Source organism: Lactuca virosa, chromosome 3, assembly GCF_052849685.1.
Source record: "Lactuca virosa cultivar CGN04683 chromosome 3, Lactuca_virosa_CGN04683_v6, whole genome shotgun sequence".
NCBI classification, from domain to species: Eukaryota; Viridiplantae; Streptophyta; class Magnoliopsida; order Asterales; family Asteraceae; genus Lactuca; species Lactuca virosa.
The window spans coordinates 49,861,109-49,888,759 of record NC_136428.1 but is presented as its reverse complement, the minus strand read 5'-3'; the positions used below and the strand labels follow the sequence as shown (position 1 = coordinate 49,888,759).

Here is a 27,651-nt window from a genome sequence, read left to right as displayed (position 1 = left end):
TCATAAGAAAATATAGGATTTTCTTGAGGAACACTTTTCAAAAGAATCAAAGAACATTTTTCTCTAAAAACTAAATGCTTATGAACTCACCAGCTTTATGCTGATATTTTTCAAACTGCTTGTATTCTCAGGGAATTAGTAGACTGGTACTTCCAGAAATTCGGTGAAGCCGGAGCAATAAGAGTCATGTTTTCTATATTATACATACTTTTGATGTATTTAAAACAAGTTTCAAACTGATGTAAACATTTTTCATATTTGTGTTCAATGTTTGGTTGTGTTTACTATGCTTGCTATACAAATGTTGTGATACTACACATGACGTCCTCCGCCCCGGAACGATTCCGCCATCACGGTTTCGGGGTGTGACAGTTCAAGATTCGAAAACTATAAAGAACTCCTTCTAACTCCAAAGGATGAATTAAATATGAATTTTACAAAAAGGTGTATCATTGCTGTCTCCAACAGGACAGTCAAGTGATGTTGGCCAATTCTACCTAACTTTTGAGTAGAATTCGTCCAAACCAAAATTCAGAGAAGTAAAGGATATACATATGAAAGTCTCAGAGTTGGAATTGAATGAAAATCATTTCCCCAGATCCGGATATAAAATTCACATTGTGGACAATCACAGCACTAGTAAAAGCTGGTGACTGCCCACTGATATGGAGTGTAGATCCATTATAACCAATTTATAATTGGAAACAACACCTCATCTGCTCCAGATCTTAAATTCATAATATAAGGAAAATATAGAAACTTGGAATCACTCTGGATCCTTTTCCAAGTCTTAGAAATGATGAAAACAAAATGACATATCATAACAGACCCGAATCAGACTTAACAGAAAAGATGCCATTCGTGCTCATAGATAAAGTCCTTATCAGTGAGGTTGGCCTCCTTAAGAAAGTTAGCCAACTCAATTTGGGAACTGGTTTGGGGTCTGTTTGAGTTCTAGAGCTCCAGATATGATTTTTACAAAATGACTACATATCTGATGGAAAACATAGTTGTAGCCACTCGTGATTCCTTTTTGGCTTATCCATCCTTCTCCCTTTGAAACACATTTTAGGATGTGTTCATCATCCCGATTCAGTCCCCATGATCATGGTGGTACTAAAAAGGGTTAGGGATCATTAGGATTTCATTTAGCCACAAGAATGTAATAATAATCAACATGAAAATGAACATAAAGCACATAAAATCACCATTCTCCCTTTTAGGGTTTCCATGATCTTTTGCAACATGTAATCACCTAGATCCATCATCCACCATGTATGGGGTGAAGATAGGATCTTGAGATGATGTATAACATACAATTCTTTGCAAATAACAAAAGAGATACAAATCAAATAAGAAGGAGTAGAAGTGAAGATGAAATCATAAAACCAGAACAAGGTTATGAATCAAGTTGTAAGAAATGATAAGGAGGTTCATACCAATACGAATCAAGACTGGAAATAAACAAGAATTAAGCTCCAAACAACAGCCCCTAGGCTGCTCTTGATCCCAACGAGAGAGAGAAGGATGGCGTGAGGGAGAGAGATAGAGAGAGGATAGGGTTTAGAGTGTTTTTCTTGTGTGTGTTCCAAATGACTCAATTAACATATTAAGTACTATTAACTAGATGGATTTTGCAAATAGGCCCATAGCCCATGGACTTCAATAAAAGGAGTTTACAAGATGATCAAAAGAGTCCAATAACATAAGAAAATCAGACCTTGGTTAAATAAATTAACCCAAGGTTACAAGAATAATTAAATTAAAATAACTAAACGTACCAAGAAAAACCGGGGCGTTACACACTTCCCGAGTCATATAGTGAGTTCATTAAAGACTACTATATGACATATCATGACATGACCCTAATTGATCTTACCTATTTGCTAATTGCTGCCGAATCAGCAATGATTTGGCGCAATGGTCAAGCAAATCTGATGGGAAGGTCTACATCCCAAGTTGACATGGACATCCCATAAAAGATTCCTTCTCCTAAAGAAAATGAATTGGGCATGTTCAAAAGTTTTTATCATAAGAGAAAGGCCAAATCTGAGATTGCTCCATGTGAGCCTGTGTTTTTCTATTGCCAAAGACAGGGACATTGGAATCAAAGCTGCCCAGACTACCTGAGAAGTTTAATCAGATTATATGGTTCTGCTTCAGGTAAGTCTACTGTGTAACTCTATTAAGTTTCTAATTGTTGATTCTTAATACATGATGTGACAAGGTTGCATTTTGATGTTTTGTAGGATCATGCAAAAGGAAGGAAGCTTAAAGGAAGAGTATGTTGAATCTGATCGCGAAGATGGATTTCAATCGCATGGTTCGAAGATCAGATTTTTGAGCTGCTGCTTAGAGTTATGATAGATTGCTAGGAAATATGTAATAACATAGTTTTCATTTGTAATTGCATTGTAAGGAAAAGTTTTTTCCGCATTTTATAAATAAATTGATAGGATTATTACCTTAAAGATCGGATATATTTAAACAGGTATAGAACAAGAACACGATATTGATCAAACTGGTGCTGAATGATTAACAGTCACGCCTCAGAAGAACTCAATGAAGAATTACTTCTGTAGAGGCGTACAATAGGGTTACAAAGATATTATCAGAGTTAACTAAAATACGATGCATGCATGCACCTTATATACTCTAACCCTAGCAATAAATACGAGTGGACGGGCCCAACTCTTTTAAACAAATGGACTAAACCAACAGGCCTAATGACGCAATACATAATACTCAACAATCTCCCCATTTGCGTTAATGGAGACCACGGTCCATTATTTGGTGATTCGCTTCTGCACTTTGTAGACTTTGGGAATGAAGCTCAGCAGCAGCTTGCGAACCTGGATATACCACAAGATCATATCCGAGAAACACTGCACATCATCCTTGTGGTTGCCCTTGAACTTCTTAACTAGATCCAAAACAAACTCCAGACACACAGTAGTATACAAATGCTTATCTTCAAGATAGAAGTATGACTTGTGACGGTTTGCTCCTGCACGTTCTCTAGATGAGTATACTACGAACCATCCTTCCTTGTAAAATTTTCCTGGCTTTAACTTATCAAAGTCCTTCAGAGCTTCCTTAGGAACAACGCTCGGTTTCTTCCTTAAAATAGTTGCAATATCCACATCCATTGATCCAACTTCTTGAATGTATGACTTGATCATAAGTTGAAGATGGGACAGCACAGGTTCGTACTTCTCCTTCTCTCGTAGCAACATGTTGAAAAGCACCATCCAGTCAGGGGGTTTAGGCAAGGCAAGTCTGCGAGGATAAATTTGTAGGCTTGACAAGCTGATCCTCTCGCAACCTTAAACTTTGCATTGGGAAAGCTTTCAGTCTCGATCGGCCCAGTGACTTTCACAACAACAATCTTGTTTACACTCCAAGTTTCAAACTGGGGCTTCATGTGCTTTAAGAAAAAGGCGAACAACATTTGATCTGCCCTGCTGTTAGTGAATGGTGCATTCGCAACCTTCACAAAGGCACGAAACCTGAAAGCTTTTGGAGTGATTTGAAGGTCGAGTTGCGAATCCTGAGTGTTTTGAATATCAAAGGAGGCAACTGAATCCTACCAATATTGGCTTGGTAGATCCACAACTTGGTTCTGGATACGCTTCAGGGTCCACTCAGGAAATAACAACATTCAGCTCTTGAGAGTGGCCTAAGCTTCCTTTTAAGCCCTTTCCTTCTCTTCTGCTTCCTTGACGATGCGAGCATGTTAATCTAATTCTGCTTCTCGAGTCTTCCACCTTTTGAGCTCAGCTTCATCAGGCTCTTCGTCTTCATCTTCATTGCCAATAAATGGTTCGTTTTCAAACAGTTTTTCTTTCCCTTTTGGCTTTTGCTTGATGACAGGTTTTGTAGTGGCTTTGGGAGGTTCGTTCCTTTGAGCATTGGAGACACTTTCTCCCCCTTGTTTCGAAAAAGACTCCGGTTTTGAAACACCCTCCAAACGGTGTAACATGGCAAACACCGGACGGAGCTTCTCACTCAAATGCTTCTTAACAGTTATTGAAATCATCGAATCCCTAGTCTCAATGATATCGGAGAGCAGTCCAGTGACATCGGTGATACAGCTTCGTATCACTGCCCTCTCAGATAGCAAATCATTGACTTGCTTGTCGGCATGCTGAAGCTTGACATTCAACACTTTGAGTTTTTATTCCTTCAGGGCCAGAACATCCATAATTTTGTTTTCCATCGCCAAGTCATCCTGTAGCTTTGTGATTTTCTCAAGGATGGAAGATTGGAATGCTTCTTGATCAGTCTGAAAATCCTTGCGAAGTTGAACAAAGTTGCCCTTTTCATTTTTGAACAAAGCAGCCACATTCTGAATGGCTTAATTCGTAGAGGCGGTGTTGGACCTGTAGGTAGTGTTGTAATCGTTCATGAATTCAGTGGTGTCAACAATTAGTTTATCGACCTTTTCGGTCGTTGTTTTGAAAACTTCAGCGCAGTCAGACACTGCTTTAGACATAGTCGTAGCATTAGCAGCATGCTCTTTCGTGACTCGCTCGAGGATGGACTCAACAACTGCTTTTGAGTATGCCTCAAAAGAAGAGGCCTTGGATGCGAGAAGCAGCTGATCTATCTTCTCGTGAAGAGACTTGAGTTCTCCTTTCGTAACAGAAGCTTCATCTTCACTGTCAATCCTTATTTGGAATGGACTGTAAGTGAATCCGCCCAAATCATGGTGAACAGAGCATTCCATTTGTCGCTGCCGGTGACCCGTTCAGAAAAAGATTTGAATAGAATGGTGAACAGAGCATTCCATGTGGGAGGAAGGTTGGATTTCTTGAACTTAGAAACAACAGTGAGAGTTTCCTTGTACCTCATTTGATAAAATATCTCCAAGATAGAAGCGTTTGGAATAGTGTCTGGGTTAACCATGTTGTCAGACTGAGGAAGCCCTAACAAATTGCAGAAACGGGCTTTGGAAATCGAGGTTGTTTGGTTGTGGATGTCGAAGTAGATCCGTTGTTCATCCTTCACATAGTTAGCCGTTGTGTATGCCTTGGAGAGAATCGATATCAGAACATTCTCAAGTTGAGTCATAGCGATTGTCAGAGGGGAGTATTTCAAGCACTCGATAAGGGGTAGCAGGAAAGGATCAAACTTAACTGGGTCCAAATCGATGATGAGGTTTTAATATTGCTTGATGGAAAGAAGTGTCGAGTGAACAGTTTGATCTTGAACAGATGCGTTTTCAGATGAAGTCGTCGTTGATGAAGCTTGAAGAAGAAAATGAACAGTAGAGAGCTTTTTGATCGTTTAGAGAATTTTGAAAGTGGTAATGAGAGATGGAACCGCCAAAATCTTTATATACGATTCGACATGTGAGGAAAATCAGGAGAGAGATTGCATCGGTTATTGAAACGCCGCCTGGAAAAGCGCGACTTGAAAACTGTAGAGGTGTCAGATCCGTGTGTCACGCGGCGATAAAGTAGCTGTCGATTCAAATTATCACACGCCCATTTGAATTCTTATCTCTTAAGATATGCCGCATTAGCTTATCCCCTTTCGCAGTGAAGTAGCATTATGAATCTATATGCCACGAACGTTTAGTTCAACGAACATGGATACAACTGCGAACCTGAAAGAACATTAGGAACGACAAACTAGAGTTTTTGAAAATCGCAAGGATCTTTGTGCAAGAGTTTCAAAGATAAAGAAATAAATCTAAACATATATGTGGGATTTAGTGATGTCTAAATAAAGACATAAAACTGAGGATCCCGAGCATATATCTCTTCCTTCAAAGTCAAGAGAGACTGAGAAGTGTCTGTGTGGTTTCCCGTTGAATAACGATAAAATGTTTGATGAGAAACATTGAAAGTCTTCTTTTGATAAGTCTCATAAATGGTGGTTCATTCTTCTACCAAACTACGAACTCGACATAAGTGTGAAAGTTTGAAGAAGTACTCGTGTGACTAGTGTAGTCAGTTGAAAAAGTAGGTTTGAAAATATTTTAGTAACTTGGATAAAAATTGAAATCTCATAAATAAAATAAAATTGGATCCATTGGGAAGAAATATCTTAGGACTAGAATATTTCATTAGGATCACACAAAAGAAAACAGATTTCATTGCACAGACCACAAATGTGGTCATTCCTTAATTCATTGGTGAAAATACTAGAACATTTGATTGTTCACCGTCAATTCATATAAGGTAGTGAATTTGGGTTTCACTCAGTTCGTGGTTTACGAAACTAAGATCATCAACGCAAATTTTGAGCAACCATAAACCTCAGTGGTAATTTCTGAGAGTCTCAAGGGTTGCATTTATGAATGCGAAAGTGGTGGAGAAATGTGTAGAGGGTTATAAGAAAGCGAAAGTACCTCTGCAATACGAAATTGACCATGCAGATAACTCTTAACAATGTGAAAAGAGTAAGGTAGCTCATGACTGAGGTGAATTCGTAGCCTGATTTGGAAGAATTGATTGGTAGTACCAATTCATTAAGGCTTCACATTCGAGTCGTTGAGGCTTAGGTCAACATGCATCAGCATGCTTGTAGGGACACTTAACTAATACATAGGCAAAGAGAATTATACCTGCCCCATCACACAAATTAATAGATGTTGTAAACATCTTCTTCCATGTTCTTGGTGCGAATCTATTAATTTTGGAATTTTGAGGGTTGTGAAAATAAAAGAAATAAATAAAAAAAATAAACACAAGATGAAAATGTTTTTGTAATTTTATTTTTCTGAAAAGTAATAAAATAGAAACAAATAAAATATTTTTGGTTTTTGAGAATTTCTGAAAAAGAGTAAAAACAGAAAGTATACAAAATAGAAAAGAAAAATAAGCAATAATATACAAAAAATACAAAAGGATATATGAAAAACCAAACCACGAATGAACAGTGTTCTGCTAACCACTGCGAGCGTTCGCACCGATTCACATCCATAAATACGACTTTGAATGAACAGTTGACTGCTAGTCACTGCGAACGTTTGCACCGATTCACAGTGAAACTTTATGAGTGTAAAAGCGGTTTTGGTACAGATTCAGCTTCCATCATTCCCAGCCCTTGAAGTATTCTATTAAAGGTTGTTTCAGGTAGGGCCTTGGTGAATATGTCAACTAACTGATCAACAGATCTAACGAAATGTATCTGGACGTTGCAATCTTCCACGTGATCTTTTGTGAAGTGATACCTCAGTGCTATATGCTTCGTCTTTGAGTGTTGCACTGGGTTGTGACAAATGCGAATGGCACTTTCAGAGTCACAATAAAGTGGAATTTTTTTCATACTTATTCCATAGTTGCAAAGCTGGCTTTGAATCCAAATGACTTGAGATGTGCACGAAGCTGCAACTATTTATTCAGCCTCAGCTGTTGACAACGAAACACACGTTTGTTTCTTGGATTGCCAACTTACCAGTTTTCCATCAAGAAATTGGCATCCACCAGTTGTGATTTTTCTATCTAAACCACATCTTCCTAGGTCAGCATCTGAGAATGCTTACACGAAAAACCCTGAGTTCGCAGGATACCATATTCCAAGAGATGACGTTCGTTTCAGATACCTAAAGATGTTCTTGACTGCAACCATATGAGGTTCGCGTGGGTTGGCTTGGAACCTTGCACAATAAAAAACTGAAACCATAATATCTGGCCTACTAGCTGTTAAATACATTAGTGAACCTATCATCTGACGATAAAGGGTCATATCTGTAGCAGGTTTATCCAGTGAAGGAGTCAGTTTCGTTCCGAATGCCATTGGAACCTTCGCCTTTCAGTCTCCCACCATTCCAAACTTAGCAAGTAATGTCTTTGTGTAAGCTTCCTGATTAATAAAAATTCCCTCTTGTCCTTGTATAATGTTTAACCCAAGGAAAAAGTTAATTGGACCCATTGATCTCATCTCAAATTTGGTTTCCATCAGCTTTCGGAACTCAGCTGTTAGGCTGGGATTAGTGGATCCGAAGATGATGTCATCAACATAAATTTGGACAATCATTAAGTGGTCACCCTCTTTCTTGCGAAAGAAGGTTGGGTCAACCGAACCTTGTTTGAATTTGGAAATTTTGAGAAAACGAGTTAATGTTTCATACCAGGCTCTTGGAGCTTGCTTCAGACCATAAACTGCCTTGTCGAGAATATAGCAGTGGTTGGGATACTTTTCATTCACGAACCCAGGTGGTTGCTCCACGTAAACTGTCTCTTCTAGTTCGCCATTTAGGAACGCACATATTATGTTCAGGAGGTTTCCACGTAAACAACTAGTAGGCCAGATAACTCGTTTTCTCAATGGAGTAGAAGAGACAGTTTACGTGGAGGTTCAGAAGGAACAGGTGAAACGAAACCCTCCCCCTGCAATGGAGTATTCGTGGTTTGAGGTGTGGCATCCTCCCCCTGGAAATGTGTATTAGAATCAGAATTCTCCCCCTAGAGAGTAGCGTTCGTGTCTTGAGTAATGTTCGCAGTGGATGGTTGTTGTGGCATGTCTTTCGCAGCATCATCAATGATCTTCTTAAGTTCGTCTACTTTGTTATCAACTGCCTTGGCTTCAGATGTGATGGCTTTCTCAGGTTCATCAAACAGTAACATGAACTCCTCATATAGGTTGGAAATGGGAATAACGACAGGACTGGGCTTAGGAAAGATTTCCTATATTTGACTTTCGTTTGACTGAATCCTCTTCAGATAGTTGTCATCAAACGTGACATAATAGGTTTCTTCTATTTTCTTTGATCGTTTGTTGAGAACCCTATATGCCTTAGAGGTCAGTGAGTACCCTAAGAATATTCCCTCGCCAGCTTTCGCATCGAACTTGTTCCGTTGTTCCTTAGAGTTGAAGATGAAACACCTGGAACCAAAAACATGGAAAAACTTGACATTAGGTTTGCGATTATTTAAAATTTCATATGGAGTAATTGAAAATCGCTTATTCAAGATGGATCTGTTTTGGGTAAAGCAGGCGGTAGCAATCGCATCTGCCCAGAAGTAGAGTGGCAGATATGCGAACGTTAGCATGGTTCGTGCAGCTTCACACAAGGAACCGTGTTGTCTTTCAACTACGTCATTCTGTTGTGGAGTGTAAGGAGCAGAGAAGTTATGTGTGACTCCCTTTTTAGCAAGAAATTCTTCAAGCGCTTGGTTTTTGAATTCTTGCCCGTTGTCGCTGCGAACGTTGCGAACCAACTTTCGCAGTTGAATCGATTTGCTTGATGAAATCCTTGAGCTTTGGCGTTGAATCAGATTTCTGTCTAAGAAAGAACACCCAAGTGAAACGAGAAAAATCATCTACAATTACTAGAATATACTTACTACCACAAACGCTTTAAATAGCATAAGGACCACAAAGGTCGATGTGTAGAAGTTCCAAAGGTTCGATGACTTTCGTGTTCATGATAGATGGGTGGCTTTTTCTACTTTGCTTTCCCATATCACAGACAGCACACAAATGATCATTGTTGAATTTCAATAGAGGAAGTCCTCGCACATGATCACCAAGAACGAGCTTGTTGATTTCTTTGAAGTTTAAGTGTGAAAGTCGCCTATGCCATAACCAGCTTTCGTCTGAGCGAGTTTTGTAAGCAAGCAAATGGCTGGCTTCCCTCGTATTGGGTTTAGATTTAACGGATACATCTCACCCTCGCTTTGTGATTTTAGAAGAACAGACTTGGTTTTCTTGTCAATGATTTCTGATCCTTCGTCATCAAATGACACCTTCAATCCAGTCCCCACAACCAACTACGAGACACTAACAAGGTTGTGCTGTAATCCTTCAACGTAAGCCACTTTGCGAATTAAGAAATCTCCATTCGTTATCATTCCATAGCCTTTTATTCTTCTAAAAGAATTATTCCCATACTTTACATTTCCACCATCCTTAAGAGCCCTGAACTCTCGTAGCTCCTCCTTCCTTCCTGTCATGTGACGCGAACAGCCACTGTCAATGTACCATTCAGTGTCGAAGTGTTCGTCACGAATTACCTGCAAAAGTTAAGCAGATTTAGGAACCCAAAGTTTCTTGGGTCCTTATGAGCCTTTTACAGAAGAGGAAAAAGTGTTGGGAATAAATCCGAGATGACGAATGCGGAATATCAAGAACAATCAGAATCAATCACCACAATATGCAAGTAACCTGATAAAAGTTTTCGTATATTGATTATGAGATGAACGTACAGAGAAAAACCCTAATCTGGTAAAAAGCTTACATCAAAAGTAAACCTAATGATTATTTATAGGGAACAATAAATATATGCCATAAATATAAAATCTATGCCTAATATAAAACCAATGCCTTAGAAGAGCTCGATTAAGAACTTCTACTGTAAAGGCATCGTAGGAAATCATAAAATGATTAACCCTAAAAAGGCTTCCCTAAATAACCAAATATGCCATATCAGTTTCAATATCTCAAATACTCAACAATCTCCCCCTAGATGTTGAAACTGATGAAGATCACGATTTCCGATCTTCTTGGCATTTCTCCCCCTAAAGTGTGATACTCTTCAGCACATGGGGTCTTCAAAGCAAGAGAAATAAAAATAATCTTCCAAATACGAACTCCCCCTTGAATAATCATCACTCCCCCTTGAATCTTCAACAAATACCATGGAGAGAATCCGGAAAGTTAAGAAGAATCACCAGCAATCTTCAAAACCCGTCAGATGAGATGAAATAAATCCCTTTAGAATAAACCCAAGCTTCAAAAATTAAAAACGGAAAAACAACAAAAATTAATTTTGTAGTTTTCGATTTTTAAATTTAGACAAAAGAATAGAAAAAGAAGTAATAATTTAGAAGGGTTAAAAAAAAATAAGACCAAAGAAAAGGATAAGAAATGAAAATATTTTGGTAAGAAGGAGGTAAAAATGGTAAAAACCCAAGAAATTGAAAGAATTGAGAATTTAGGGTTAAAACCGCCAAGCTGTGCAAACTTTAGGGACAGGAATTGAAACTTTCATCATCTTCCTCGTTCAATCAGAAGAACGACGCTACATTGACTTCTGAAAGTCAAAATCAGACTTCCGATTACAAATCTCTTCCGATTGACTATAGTAATCAATTCCGATTACGATTTTGCGGTTGTTATTCCGATTAGAAGTTCCAAAACAAACGATTGCGAGCGATTCCAACTCTCGGAATGATACAGATTTTGATTAAAAAAAATGCCGACTATGAATCCCGACTCCGATTCAGAAATTCTGAATGCATAAAAATCGATCACGAATGTGGTGTAGTTGCGAATACGACCGGAACTGCGAAAGTGATTTCCGATTCCAACACAAAAATTCCAACGATGAACATGTTGGGGAATTTCGAAATTGGGTTATAGGAAATCTGGATCACAAACAGGAATCGTGTAAACACTTTCCTTGTTTGATATTTCGACCCTATATGCCTTGGGTATCACGAAATCCAAACTAGGATAATTCCTGAAGTAACAATTCTGATTTTAGGCACAAAATCAGAATCAATTTTGAGAAGAAGATAAAGAAGAAAACGTTTCTGTGTTTCTATGTTTCAAAGAAGTCGTTCTTTCCCGGACTTATCCACTTAACGGATAAATGAGAACATTTTACACCTTTCAGAAAAGACAGATTAGTCCTTGAATTTGCATCTCTAAAGAATGACAGATTAGTCCTTGTACAGAACCTTTATTTACTATGTTCAACTTCGTGAACCATCGTTCATCATTACACACGTGATGTGTAGAACAGGTATCAAGCCACCATGAATATGTATCAACCCCCTGTACAAAAGAAACTTCTGGAGTTAGTAGCATAACATTGAATACTGAACTTACAAGATCAATAATAAATTGACCTTTGGTTGCAGATTGATCATGAGATCCACTGCCACCACCAGCACCATCTTTTCCACTACCACTTGCACCTTTATTTCCAAGTTTCACCCGACAGTCACGTTTCATATGCACTTTCAGATGGCATCTCCAACATACAAGTTCCTTGGAATCCTTGTATTTTTTGTTGGACTTTTTGTTGTTACCCTCATACTTACGTTTTTTACCCTTGCCCTTGTGATTAGAATTGTCTTCTTTATCACATTCAACCATATAAACTTGGGGCTGTCCAAAATCAGATTTGCCCTTTCCAGTTCCTTTGTCATTCTCTTGATCACGAATTCCTTCGCTTTTCAAATGACTCCCAAGTTGAATCAAACTTATCTCTTCCTTTCTATGTTTCAGATGGTGTTTGAAATCTTTCCATGTGGATGGAAGTTTATCAATCACACTTGAAACAGCAAAGGATTCGTCCATGGACATGTTGTGTTGTTTGAATTGACCATAAATTCGTAGGATTTCATTATATTGTTCCATTACAGATCGAGAATCAACCATTTTATAATTGTTGAAATCAGAAACAATGAACTTTTTACTTGAAGCATCTTCTGCAATATATTTTGCTTCAAGTGTGTTCCATAATTCACTTGCTGTTTCAATGTTTTGATGAGTGTCAAAGAGGGAATCACACATACCATTAAGAATGTGACCAAGGCAGATGTAGTTGTCATTCTCCCATTTGCTTCTCCTTCTGATTTGTTCCAGACTTGCATCTTCAACCTCTTCTGGTTTTGGAGTAGACAGAACACAGACAACTTTCAAAGTGGTCAACCAAAAGTGCATCTTCTTTTGCCAACATTTGAAATCTTGGCCCTGAAATTTCTCCAATTTGCCAAAAGAAGTATTCATGTCTTTTAATGAATTTCCAGCCATCTTTTCCAGAAAAAACGAAAATATCAAACAAGATTGTTGGGGAATTTCGAAATTGGGTTATAGGAAATCTGGATCACAAACAGGAATCATGTAAACACTTTCCTTGTTTGATATTTCGACCCTATATGCCTTGGGTATCACGAAATCCAAACTAGGATAATTCCTGAAGTAACAATTCTGATTTTAGGCACAAAATCAGAATCAATTTTGAGAAGAAGATAAAGAAGAAAACGTTTCTGTGTTTCTGTGTTTCAAAGAAGTCGTTCTTTCCTGGACTTATCCACTCAACGGATAAATGAGAACAGTTTACACCTTTCAGAAAAGACAGATTAGTCCTTGAATTTGCATCTCTAAAGAACGACAGATTAGTCCTTGTACTGTTCTGTAGATTAGGGTTTGGTACTAACAATGTTTAGTAAATACAAGTGTGCACTCCCACACCTCCTAACTTGTATTATAACTAAAACATTATTCTTGAAACACTTGTTAAATCCATTACACTAAAATATATTTGGTGATCAAATCACCAACAAAACAGATTTCGATTCGCTTTTGATACTACCGTTTCCTGTTTTCAAACCAAAACCAAAAGATGACAGACTTCGAAGCCAATTGTTTGAAGGGCGAAACGGATTCCAGTTTTAACTCCTAATTGCGAATCGATTGGAATAATATGCAAACGAATCCAATCAATTGTTCATTCAAGAACGAGCGTGCCTTTGTTTATGCAATTTCAAAATCGAGTGGGTCTGTGTTTACGAGCGAGCCAAAAACAGCAAAGAAATTCCGATCATGGCAGTTCGTTCCTTCTCGCTCCGATTTCAAATGCACATGGACCGAAAGCAATCAAGGACCGAACACAGATTAAGGACCGAAAGCTAATCAGGACCGAAAGTGCGCTTCAAATTCATACCCAAAGCAAAATAGACCGAACGTTTGGTCTATTTCGGTTCCAATTTTTGCAAGTGCGCTACGTTCGCTTCGTTATTTGAGTTTCTCTTGTGAGTTTTCCTGACTTTCGCTTCTTGTTTGGTGAGATCGTTTTTGAGTCCGCTTCAAAGAAACGAACACAGTAACAAGAATACAAGCGAAACAAACCCCAACTTTTCAATAAAAGCGAATTTGACCCTCTTGAATGCTGTGAACTGACGACTTGTGTCCTTTTTTCTGAAACGTGTCAGGTGGCTGCTTCCTATTTGCAGAAAATGTCACTTTTCACCCAACAATCAACTTTTTCAGCCTTTTGTTAATTCCAACACTTAAAAAATCAATAAATTTGATTCTTCAACAAAATTTCATATCTTTGAACCAAATCCACCAGATTTCACCAAGACTTTGTCCATTTATCGTTTTTTTTTTTTTTGATAAAGAACAAAACCTTTTTATTGGACTTTTGGTACCCATTTAAGGTTCAACATAGAAGTTGGCTTGTTGCACACCCACTTGTTTGAAGAAAATCTATCATCTTCTGAAAATAATACCCGCTTCTTAGTTGGAAAACAAAAATTTCCAAAAAATTCATTAAACCAACCGAACACTATTTTCTCTTTTCTCCAACTCTTAACATATTCACCTGAAGAAAAATGAGAATCAGAGATTCTTTGAGCATACTTGACATCAACTTTCTCAACCTTTTCACAAGCATTGGGTACTTGTACCTTGGGCATCCAAACTTTCTTCATTTTACTCTTGTTCTTTCTCTTCTTCCTCCTTTTCTTATTTCTAGGCTTCAGAAACAAATTTCGGATCTGAACATCTTTTTCTTCTTTCTGAATCTGAACATTTGAAGCCTTTGACACACAAACTTTTGGAGTTTGGTAAATCTGAATTTCTTGAAGAATTGGCTTTCTGTAAGGAATCATTCCTTCAAAGATATCATCAGAACATAAAGAATCATCTGTTTGAGTTCCAATAGAACAGAATGTCTTCACTTTCACGATTTCAGATGAACTTCTTTGAGATTCATCTTCTGAAGTACCTGATTCGGAATGTAACTCTTCTGAAAAACATGAACCACTTGACTCCCCCTCAACAAGGACATCCGGAGTCACTTATTCTTCAGAAACTTGAAGAACAACATGAACTTCTTCTTTTTCTTTTTCAGCCCTTTTTATCTTCAACATCTGTTTATGTTCCCGATCTAAATGTTCATAGTTAACACGTAATTGTTCTACTATTCTCTCATTCTTTTGCAATTCACGTTCATCAACCCGTGAGTAATGATTTATTTTCTTATCAACAAAAGAATTATATAACTCAGTAACATCCCTCAACGTAGAATCACCAAGAACATGAAACAAAGTTGATTTGTTTACACCATAGATTGGTTTAGTGACCTTTAATCCAAGTTTTAAAATGGAGTTACAGAATAAAAGATCCATTAGATCTTCAACAAATGATAGAACTTGAAAAGAGAGAAAATAGATCTGATAAAGATTCTAGAGAGAGAAAAACGGATCTGAAAGGGTTTTTAGTGAGAGAAAACAGATCTGAACACGTAAATTCAAATAAACATGGAAATTTTCTTCTAACTCTCTTCCAGAACACGATTCAAGAACAAATAAGATGAAATAATGAGTAGAAGATAACAGATCTGAACAAGATTTTTCAATAAAAACGAGGTAAAGACTTTTTCTTTTCAGAAAACTTACAAAACTTGATGAACAAGGTGAGATTCATGATAAAATATCGCCATAAACAAGATCGATTCTTGCAAAAATCGCTGAGATCTACAAGAACCCGCTCTGATACCACTTGTTGGGAATAAATCCGAGATGACGAATGCGGAATATCAAGAACAATCAGAATCAATCACCACAATATGCAAGTAATCTGATAAAGGTTTTCGTATATTGATTATGAGATGAACGTACAGAGAAAAACCCTAATCTGGTAAAAAGCTTATATCAAAAGTAAACCTAATGATTATTTATAGGGAACAATAAATATATGCCATAAATATAAAATCTATGCCTAATATAAAACCAATGCCTTAGAAGAGCTCGATTAAGAACTTCTACTGTAAAGGCATCGTAGGGAATCCTAAAATGATCAACCCTAAAAAGGCTTCCCTAAATAACCAAATATGCCATATCAGTTTCAATATCTCAAATACTCAACAAAAAGTAATCTCAAGATCAACCAAATATGTTCGTTTAATGAGTGTGGTTTTATCTTTTCGTTTGATGGTAAAAACTTTGATTTTGTTATCTTTTAAGTTCGTTTCTTTAGAATCAGAAGATTTGTGCTTGGTGTTAGCTTGATTCTTAACGTACATCTTTTCAGTTTCCTTAGGGTTAGCATTCGTTGTCTTGGTTGGAACTTTCAGCTCTGAAACTAGTTTTCCCTTGCCTTTGATGTCATTGAGTTTAGACTTCGTGGATTGAGAGTGATAAGGATTTGGTCTCTCCATTGGTTTCTTTGTGAAGAAGGGTTTTGGAGTCCCCTTTTGCTGAGAGTCTCTTGAACCGTGAGAGCAGCAATGCGAACATTGACTGGGATTTACCTGCGAAGGTACTTTCGCATTATGATTAATCCTTCTTTCGTTGCGAACATAGCCAGAATTTTGGGATTGCCAAAATTGCTTCCTTTCATTGAGATTTCTTTTATATCTCTCATTTCTTTGTCGTTTTTGATCTGCAAGTTGCTTAGACGACTTGTGAATATTCACATTTGGTTTTGGTTTTATCTCACTAGATTCGCTCTTCACTGGTTTGGATTCGCTGCGAACTTCTTTGGTACCACTTGGGCTACCTTTTTCAAATGCTGAGCGATTGTTTATGGGTTCAGCTACGTATCTTCCTTTCGCTTTCCATGAGGTCCTTTCAGATAAGCCAACAGTTTCATCAACATTATCTATTGGGGCTGACCAGAAGAACTCATCGCAACCATCCTTGTTATCCTCGTCGACAATGGACTTTAAGTTGATAGTTTGAGTTTCGGTCACTCCATTAACTTTAAAAACTTGATTTGGAGTAGGTTGGACCTTTGGAAAAACAGTTGCTCTTTCTTTCAAAATTTTTGGTTTATTTTGAGAAATTCTTGCGAACTCAACTGAATTTTCAGAAATAAGAGCTTTTGCAGGTTGAGGTTTGTTTTTATCGAATTCTGAGCAGTCAACCTCATCCTCTACGGAGATCTCACTCATATCACTATCCCCATCGAATTTAGAAGTGATTTCAACATTCAATTAATTTTCTGAACTCAACTTGGCATTCAATGAGTCAAATTTCTGTATAATATCAGATTTAATATGCTTTTTATCATTCTCATCCAAGATTTCAACATATTTTTGTGGTCCTTGGACTTAATGTAATTTTCGATTTGTTCAAGTCCATATTTGTATGCATCAGAAGTTTCTTCAGACGAGACGATAGATTCGCATTTGTAGCAGTCTGCGTCTATTTCATCTTCCTTTAATTCGAGAAATGGAAAAATCAACTTGTGGATTTTCTTACCAATTTCACAATCAAGATGAAGTTGAGTGATATTAAAGTAAAGTCTTTTTGCAATTAAACAAAAAATGTTTCGCTATTTCAAAAGCATAAGATTATCTCTTTGCAAATAAATAGATTCATCCCTAGACTTAGACAAATCCGACTCGATCTTCTGAATCCACATACGCCTCTCATCACTCTTGGATGTAGCCCTGCTCAATTGATCAGTCAAGTTAGAGTTTGTCAACCGGGTTCACTTTAAACTATCGCTTATACTTGAAAAGGTGGATTTTAAGTCGCTTAGCTCAGTTTCATATCTAGATACAGGAATATTAAGAGATTCAAGAATGGAATTTACCTTATTGATCAGCTGTTCGCACTCATTGATTTGTTCTGGAACAGGTCGTGCGGCAAAACAGCTATCATCCTTTCTCTCACCTCCGCTAGCATTCTCCTGCATCTGCGAATATCCACCAGTTACCATCAAACATCTTCCTGAGAACTGTGAACTTTCCTCTTTCGCTACAAAGGCCCTTCCGTGTGTGGGCTTGCGAACTTCTTCATCCTCGGAGTCTGTCGACTAGACTTCCACTCCTCCAAACTCACCTTCAGCCATATTTTCCTGCACAATCAACGCAGGCATAGAGTTATCATTAGTTTTCTTCCTTTTGATATCCTCCAGCTTTCTCAGATGGTAAGATTCGTCATCCTCTCCTTCATTCTTCTCATTCTGCCTTCGCAACTTGCACTCCTTGGCAAGATGGTTTTTGCCATGACAATAGTTACAATCGTATCCGGAGTCACCAACCAACTTTTTCTCCTTCTTCTCTTCCTCACTCTGAGAACCACTCCTATTCTCCTCTTTCACTTTCTCCGAGCTATAGCTTCTCTGCCAGTTTCTGTTTTTACTTGAGGGAAACTTCTTTCTAGCAAATCTCTTAGGGTTTGACACCATTAAAGCGAAATCTTCATTTGAGAGCTCATGCTCAGAGTGATCTGATCCAGATCCGTCATCAGTCATTGTCTTGCCTTTCGCAACCAAGGCTAAAGACCCCATTCTAGATACCACCTTCGCTTCTTTCATCACTTCACTATCTCGTGCCTTTAGAATACCCACAAGCTTCGCAAGAGTATAGTTCTTGAACTGTTCGTGCGCTTTAACAGTTGACACTACTGCCTTCCACTCTGATCGTAGTCTGTGCATGAACGTGACCGTTTGCTTAATCAGTTCACGTCATATTCGATGCTTCATCATTTTGCTGAGAAGATGATTATATCGATTGAACGTGGCAGTGAGTGTTTCTTCGGGCTTTTGAATGAATTCGCCAAACTCGGATAACAAGAGCATTTGAGTCGAATGCTCTAGATCTACGTCTGTGCAGTAGAGCTCTCTCAACCTATCCCAAATGGCCTTCGTTGTGTCATAAGAGCTCACGAGACGGAAAGTATCTGCTTGAAAAGCGAATATAATGATTCTCATTGCTTTAATATTGCTCATGAGTTTGTCTTTCTCGTCTTGAGGCACGTCCTTCACATCAAGGAGCGGTTGGTTGTATTCTCTCTGAGTTTTGATTTTTCTCTTGGTCTCCGTGTGAACAAACGTACCTAGAGTGATTACCTCCCAAATCAGATAACCATTATCTTCTGAGCCTAGAACATAATCTTCAAAGTGCATCACCCAGACTTCATATTCGTGAGGAAAAAGAATCGGGATTCTGGTTGTTGATCCAATGTTGCTTGAGATATTCAAGGAGTTGATGTTGGAATCGTCGTGCTGCATGGTGAAAAACCTTTCGATACCTATAAAGAATCAGACGTGTAAACAAAGATTGTTTATAGGGTAATATCAAGATCTCTTTGAGCCGTCAAAATGATGTAGAAGACGACTGAGTTAGATCCAATATTAACGGAAACCCTAAAACTCTATAAACAGAAGGTATGCGTATAGATTACACAGTCTCCTGCTATGATACCAATTGATAGGATTAAAACCTTAAAGATCGAATAGATTTAAACAGGTAAAGAACAAGAACATGATATTGATCAAACTGGTGCTGAATGATTAATAGTCACGCCTCAAAAGAACTCGATGAAGAATTACTTCTGTAGAGGCGTACATATGGGTTACAAAGATATTATCAGAGTTAACTAAAATACGATGCATGCATGCACCTTATATACTCTAACCCTAGCAATAAATACGAGTGGACTGCCCAACTCGTTTATACAAACAGAATAAACAAACAGGCCTAATGATGTAATACATAATACTCAACATAAATATAATTTTGTTTTTATTTTCTTATATCTCCTTACAATGACATTTGTGAAAAATATTTGTTTATATGTTTCGTTGATAGCAATATTGGAAAATAGATTTGATTTTTTCGTTTGTGGTAGTGTCATAATTTACCAAATAAGGAAAGATTCTCATCACCCAAGTTTCAATTGGACAGAAACTTGGAATCATGCAAGTTGTATTGTATGATGAATGAGAATTTTCATCTTTGATAAATTAAGACTAATTCCTTATTCACATGTATATGTGAGTTAAGTGAAGGACTAGGGGATCGGGTACACTAGGTGTGCGCTGGTCAAGATCCACCACAAAGATCGATAAGACTATTCGTCATGATTTACTAAAGTTTAGTAAACATGGTTATGCTTACAAGTTTAAGTATGATTCTAAAACATTGGAAAAAATTCAATGTATGGCAGAACGAATGAGAAGAATCAAATATGGCAGAAAGATAAAAGTTTCTCCAATCTGAAAAGATGGGAGAGTACTTTAGTTTTATGATCATCTTAATGTTTAAGGAAAACCCATATCACAATTGATCATCTAAGAACATCTTAGTGCATTCTTATGGCTAAGAATAGGAATCATGAATTGTTGAAATGGTTAAATTAAGAAGATGAGTCATACTGCTTTCCAAAAACAAGTCTCAGAGTCATACTCCAAGATTGTAACCTTGAGTGACATAATCTTAAGGAAGGTTTAAAACACTCATCAAATGTAGAGTAAAATGTTTTCTACTCTTGTACATTGGAAATTGGTAAGTTGTGATGTTTTGGATAAAACAAAGACCAACTAAGGCCAATTGTGTGAAGTTTTTGTCTTGATTAGAATCCGCACTAACTCTTGAATATTTGTTTGTCAAGTTATGTTCCTTGACAAAGTGAATCTTATATGTCAAGAGGTCAGTTGCAGTCTTAAAGATCTTGAAAAGTTTCAAGAACTAATCAAGAGTAAACCTATTGTTAAACACTAGCACACGACTTGAGGTTTGTGACCTATCGTGTTGACATATTCTTGTTTCTGTGCCCATTCCAGTTAAAGTTCACTATGCATGTGAGTTCTGAGAGTTGTCAATTGGTTGCATAACAACCTGGAAGCAATGGTAGGCCCTTGTGCTGACAGGTGGCAAGAAATTAAGAATGAACAAGTTCAGTCCATATGAGTTTGGATTTGTCACTAACCTTGTCTTGTGATTATTGTTTTGACAAATTCACATGGATAGGAACACATACACCATAAAATCTAAGTGTCATAAGGTTTCTCTCCGATTCATGAAAATGATGGTGAGGAAACGCTTTCACTAAGTAGATCTTAAATAGTTAGCAATTGTGATATTTGAATTTCTCAAATTCGATTATGATTACGTCATCCCTCTTCATAGTTCGAATTGTGAGAAATGGCAAAGGTTTAAACAATTGAGACTATGATTACGACATACCTCTTCATAGTTCTAAAGTTGTTTAGACACACATGTGAGCTATCTAAGGGAAGGTGTATGTGTTTAAGAAGCTTACATAAAGTCTTATCAAAGCATCTCATATCAGAAATCTGAACTTTGGTAAGAAAGTCAACAAACTGTTTATTTCTTGAAGTCTAGTTGATTTTTGAGTACATATCAAAGCTAGTTGGAGCATAAGTGTTATGATAATAAGGAGCTAATTATTATGCTAGTGGGAGCATAATCAATTATAGGGAATGTTGCAAGTTAGCAATGTTAATTATAGAAAACAACAGTTTCAATTTGCAAGTTGCACAGTTTGAAAAGTTGTTTTGCTATAATTAAGGGAGAGAAAATTACACTTCGTTTCAATTCTAAAAGCTTAGATTGAGATTTTAATCACATTTAGTCAAATATATATATGAATGTTATGTTGGAATGGTTCAACATAAGGAAATTCTATATATGGAAATGTTAATTGCATTCTCAAAATTTGATTATGATTACGACATCCCTTTTCATAATTCGAATTTTGAGAACATGGAAAATAATATAAAAAAAATATTGTAGCAAAAGACTGATCAAGTATCATGTCTTTATGTTAGACATTATGAATCGTGTCCTATATGCTTCGGGTATAGGATCGATTGCATATGCTATAATATTCTCGTGTTCTAAATTTTTCCAAATGCATAGGGCATTAAGAGAGAAAAAGGACTAGAACCGGTTATGACTAAAGTGGTTGAGAAACTGCTAAGGACAATCTAAGGTTCGCCAAAGATTGGTCGCTTAAGGACAGTTGGAAGTATGGTAATGGAATGACCATATTGAGATTATTATGAATAGACAGGAGTCTATTAATAATGAATTGTCGTATGGCAAATATGGAATGTTTCCATATTGGGGGGGGGGGGGGTTGGAGAATAGATGAGAAAGTTAGAAACTTTTATGCAAGAAGGATGTTCAAAGGAATGTACTTTGAATTCGAGACTGCATTTCCATGGAATTGTCTTGTAACAATCTCCAAAAGAATATTTTGTAATATCATTTCTCAAGTCTTTGTGACTTTTGGTACCTAGACATTACAAAAGAATCATTGCATGATAGTTTAGAATCTAACACTTCCTAGCAGTGACAAGAATTTGGAATTCTTACACTTGCAGTAAGGATTTGGTATTTTGAAATGAGCATCATTGAAATGTTTTTCAATTGATCTGTTTTACAAAGTAAGGACCGTAGACAAACATAGTGTGCATGCTTGGAGCATGACATAACTATTGTTTAGACAAACATAGTGTGCATGCTTGGAGCATGGCATGACTATGGTTTTAATTCAAGTATTAAGTTGATTATTCGAAACATTATACAATGAATAATGAGTAATCAATATGACTCAAAAGTTTTTGGGCCATATAGAATTAGTATTATTCTTGTGTTTCACTTTGCATGTTTTGACTTCCCGAATAACTAGGTTATTCAAACCATCCACAGTCGATCATACTTTGGAAGTAGGTATTGAGGAAAGACTGTCATGAATGGGTCTGTAGTTTGTCTAGGACAAAGTGGCTACAGTGTTCATGAGTGCTCCTGGAATAAGATTCGAGTATTGGATTCAACCCACGCTCATTTGAATCACTTCATGGATTTTATCGCGAGTGATCATGAGACGATAATATATTATATTCTTGAAACGGAGACGTGTGAGTTCTAGTTGCGAGTCGGTTGCACATTAACATATGTAAACGCACCAGTAACTTGGATGTTATAAAACATATCGTTGTGTGTAATTTGATGAGTAAGTACAAGCGAGCATTTGGGTTGAATTTTATCCATTCCTTTTACCCTTAGAGGGATAAAAGAGATATCTGTGGGCCCCTCGATGATTTAGTGATGACACCCCTAAGTGCTTGGCCAAGCCTGGACTGATTTGATTTGTTCAATTAGTCAGTCGTCATAAATTGGAAATCGGGAAACAACAGATGGACAGAGTTCGACAACGGCTTTAAGAGCTACGATTGCTAGTCGGGATCTTGGAGTCATACTTGAATAATATTTTTAGACTTATCCAAGTGGGAGACTGTTGGATTAGATGTCTAAGCCCATAACTATTATTGGTATGTACTCGACCCGAGAGTAGCATGGTCCATTTGGGTTGCATGGCATCGGAACAATTGGATAGACAAATGATAAAAGGTTATTTATGATTGATATTAATATATTATAAGTTCTAATATATTAATATGAAATCATATTATTTAATTAGTATTGATCAAGAATTAATTTGGAATTAATTTTGTGATCAAAAGAGACTAATTAAATATATGGGGATTGATTATGTAAATCATTCATTCTTATATATGTGGGCTTGTGATCCATAGTCCTTCATGTTGGGCTTAACCCATGTGGTAACCCATGGATACTCCATGGAGGTTAAAACCCATGGATCATGAAGGAAATGGAAAGTCATGCACATTAGGGTTTACATGGTGTAACCCTAAATGAGCTACACTATATAAAGGACCCCATGGTTCATGAAATGGACTAGTGGAGACACAAAGAGGGAAAAGTCGATTTCATAGAGTGAACCAAGTAACCTCTTCTCAAGTTATTCAAATTGTTGGTGGTGTTGTGTGATTCCATTTGAGGTGCAACACTTGGGGCACTAAGCTCTTAAAGGTTCAAGACTTCAAGCTCCATCAAAAGGTATGTCATCTAACTAGACTTTTATAGTATAGATACTCCATTGTATGCTAGTTAGGATGATGCTTTGGAATTTTGAATGTATGCATGTATAATAGAGAAAACATAGATCCAAAGCACATAGGGTTGCATGTACACCATAGGAGTGTTAGAATTCTCAAAACCCAACAGTTTAGACTTTGATATGTTTCTCATATGATTTTGATACAATATTTGACATGATGTTGTGAGATACATGATTCTTGATTTTCTTTATGATGATGGATGGTTTATGGTTTTGTTATAAGTTTTAAAACGAAATTTTTGGACTGTATTTTGGGATGTTTCACACCAGGCTGCGGACAACACTATGGCCACGTCATGGTGGCTAAACGCCAAAACAATCGTGAATTCCTCCGCCGCCACGTCGAGGCAGCAACCTTGAAATGTTGTGGTTCCCGACCAACTTAATTTCATTAAGCTCTTAATCCTTATTTCCAGAGCTCCAAAGCTCAGATCTGGATCGATTAAGGCCATGCATGGACAAAGTTTCCAACTTTATCCCTTATCTAGCCTCTAGAAGCCTAGATCTAAAATCCTAACTTAAAAGGGACCAAATGACCTAGAAAGCTCATGCATGGTTGATTTATGACCAATATATAAACTTTATGGGATTATAAGGTCCAAGAACTAGCATAGATCGTATCTAAGGTCCTGGAGTTGCTTCAAACTCCAAGGATTTGTTTCCAAAAGCCAAAAAGGGACTTAATCACATCATTAGCAACTTATAGAATGGAAATGTATGAACTTTATACCTTCTGGAGCCTAAGGATAGAAGTAGAAGCAACCCACAACAACAACAAGTCACACCACAAGCTTGAATCACCCTATCCTTCTTCAAAGAAACTTGAAAAGCCAAGAACACATAATTTTTCACCAAGAACTCTCTCTCACACACACACACACTTTAGGGTTTCTCTAAAAGGGATGAAGGTTGGAGTTGAGAGCAAACCCTAGCCATAATGTTGTTTAAATAGGGCTCTATATCCGAAATTAGGGTTTCTCATTCTGCCTTCGTCACGTCGTGACCATTACATGACCACATTGTGGTTATTGAAAAAGCGTGTTCTTTTATGGAGCGCTACCATGTCGTGGTGAGCTTCATCACCACATAGTGGCAACCATAAAAACTCTTAAGATTATAAAGGTTGGGTTTCGAGAGCAATACCTGGAAATAGATGTTACAGTTATCTCCCTCAAATACGACTTCTATGAACGACACCTTCAAAAATGTGCGAAATAGAACCAAGCTCTCTCTTTAAATAACATTTTTGTTCGAACCTCTTTCCCTTGAATCTCTTAAAGCCACGACCCTCCTCACAACCTCTAATGAACATCCACCATCACCACTGCTTACGTTTGCTGATCTAAAAACCCTAGGAACCAAACTCACAAACTTCTCTTCCTCTACCAACTCCACCATCAAAAGGAACTACTCCAATGGTTTGTTTTCTTCTATTACTATGTTTTTATACCCATGGTTTTATTTATTTTCCCCATTTGTCTTTTTTGAACCGGAAGACATACATTTCTTGGTATCTGTATATTACGATAATATCATACATGGAGGCCTTCTGCTTGTGAATCACATTTGAAGGACTCTGTATTGCAAATATTGATCATGTTTACCATGTTCTTATGGTGAAATTACACTATAAATAGAGTAATATTATAAAGTTTCGATGCTTCGTTTGTTGTTCTTTATGCTTCTAACATTCTACAAATGATTTTCTTTGTGTATAAGTTCTTGTGTGTGTAAATTGATCATAGAAACTTTTTTTAGTATGATTTTTTTTGTGTGAAGTTCTTTTGTGTGTATGTTGATCATAACAACCTTTTTTAGTATAATATCATTATTATAAGTTTTTATATTATTGGGGATGAAGGATCTAAGCTGAACTGATTTTTGGATTTTTATTCTTACCAACTGTTTAATATTTCAAAATTTTGATGTTTATAATTAGTGTATAATATAAAAATATGCAGGTTTTATGTGATATACTGTTACATAGCATGTAGGTTTTATACGTGGTCAGACCCCTTGGATCCTCCTATTTCGTAGGAGCTTACCATTTTGTAAGTGTTAACGAAACAATGAAATAAGTACCAAAAACTACCCTTCATTTAACACAGTCACCATTTTTTCAGGTTAAAAATTCAATAAAGGCCGAACCTTCGGTCCATGATAGGCTTCAATGTTGTTATTTCTCATTTTCTTAAGATATTTCATACCATGTATGAGCGATGCAACACATCCTTGGAGGTAGTTTCCCTTAAGCCTTTTTGATACTAACTTTTATGTTTGCATATTAACTATTTTGGTATGTGGGGTTGAATTGTAGATTTTATTGTCATCTCATAACACCCAAGATGATGGTATAACACGACTTCACATTGACTATGTTGAGGTGCTTGAAGCTTTTCTTTTATTGAAACATTATTTTATTTATTTATTATTCCTCTATTTTTGCTTATTTGTGTATATTACTTTTCTTTTTAGGTAATGGATTTTATAAATGATGCTAATGTTTGATTATATCAATGAATGCTTTGGTTGCTGCTTACAACCATGATGCAGTCTTTTTCTCCTCTTCTGTTGACACAAGGTACAATTTCACTTCCAATTTTACGACCCTAAACCTTGATTGTTGATCCCATTACTTTCTCTTTACTACAACAATTGCAGATAAACCTAAATGAATAGTTTGAAATCAAAAGATGATCATTCTATGCATATCTTTTGTCTTGATGAAAATACTAATCTTTTCTCTTACTCTGGTTCTAATAATCATACATATCTCAGCTGCAGCTTGATCGACAAACATGTTCCACTTCTATTCGTTTTTTTAGGCCAAAGAAACATTTGATATGGACACACACTATACACAAGTCTAACCATTTTTCTTTCACTTATTAATGGTTAAATGCAATAAAGATCAACCTACTTCCATTGATTTGTTTATCATAGCATCATATTTTCATTTCTTTGTATTACAACACGGTACTTGGAAATAAGTACCCAATTATAGCAATGCGAAATACAAAATGACTATTACTGCTAAATAAAAATAAGTTTATTCACGAAAACCTCTATGAAGTTGTACAAAACCTCCTTTTTGTAGTCATTGATGAAAAGCTGAAAGAATCATTAAATGTGCATGACACTCAACTGCAAGGTTTAACCTGTAAGACTCCTTTCTTTTAACTATGATTAAATCCTTTCTTTGACAGTTGTAAGCAATGGTAGTGGTGGTTGTTTATTAGACAACAATTTGGTAAAAAAATATATGATATCTACTACCTTTCATTGGGTTCATGTTAATATGCAAAATATGTTGATATATGTTTTATAATAGTGTGTATGTAGATTTTCCACGGAGATACAAAGATTATGTTCGAGCAATTACACCTGAGTTACCTCTATTTTTATACAACTATACCATTCAACAACTACATACTATTTTTGAGGTGTGTGTTTTTTGCCTTTTCATGATTTATAGTTGTTTTCATCTCATGGGTGTTGAAGAATTTAATGTTATGATGTATGTAGGCAACAACATTTGGTGGTTCTAAGATTCATCCGACTGCTTGGGAGGACAATAAGTGTAAAGGGGAATCATGGTTTTCCGCTCAGGTGAGAATTCGAATAAGGAAAGTGTGCCTTTATTATTTGATCCTTTTATCAATGTTTGAAGTGTAAGATAGTCTTGAGTATTTTATGCAAATGCTAATAGTGGTGTAGATTGGTTTCTTCTAATCATTTGTTGCCTTTGGAAGCATTGATGTCATTTATGAAAAACTACATTTTTCCTGAAGATGAGCTCCATGGTCTAGTTTCTGAGCAAAAGAAGAAAATGAGTTGGAGAGGAAGAGATCCTTCCACCGATTTTCGGTAGCAAAAAATAAATACATTTCCTTCTTTCATTAACATTTATATACCATTGATTCATCCATTCAAGGTTTGTATGGAAATGTACTTTTTTATGCACAATAGCAACATACGATAATTCAAATTGGTAATG

General features: G+C 36.7%; 1 protein-coding gene across 1 annotated transcript; it reads right to left on the bottom strand.

The window, feature by feature from the left end:
• Positions 1-9,725: 9,725 nt before the first annotated feature.
• LOC145163488 (uncharacterized) lies at positions 9,726-12,717 on the bottom strand. The gene is made up of 2 exons (XM_079082327.1): positions 11,788-12,717; positions 9,726-9,968 (listed from the first exon to the last, which is right to left on the bottom strand). The coding sequence occupies exons 1-2, from the start codon at positions 12,715-12,717 to the stop codon at positions 9,726-9,728; spliced, it is 1,173 nt and encodes a 390-aa protein (XP_078938453.1).
• Positions 12,718-27,651: the final 14,934 nt, after the last annotated feature.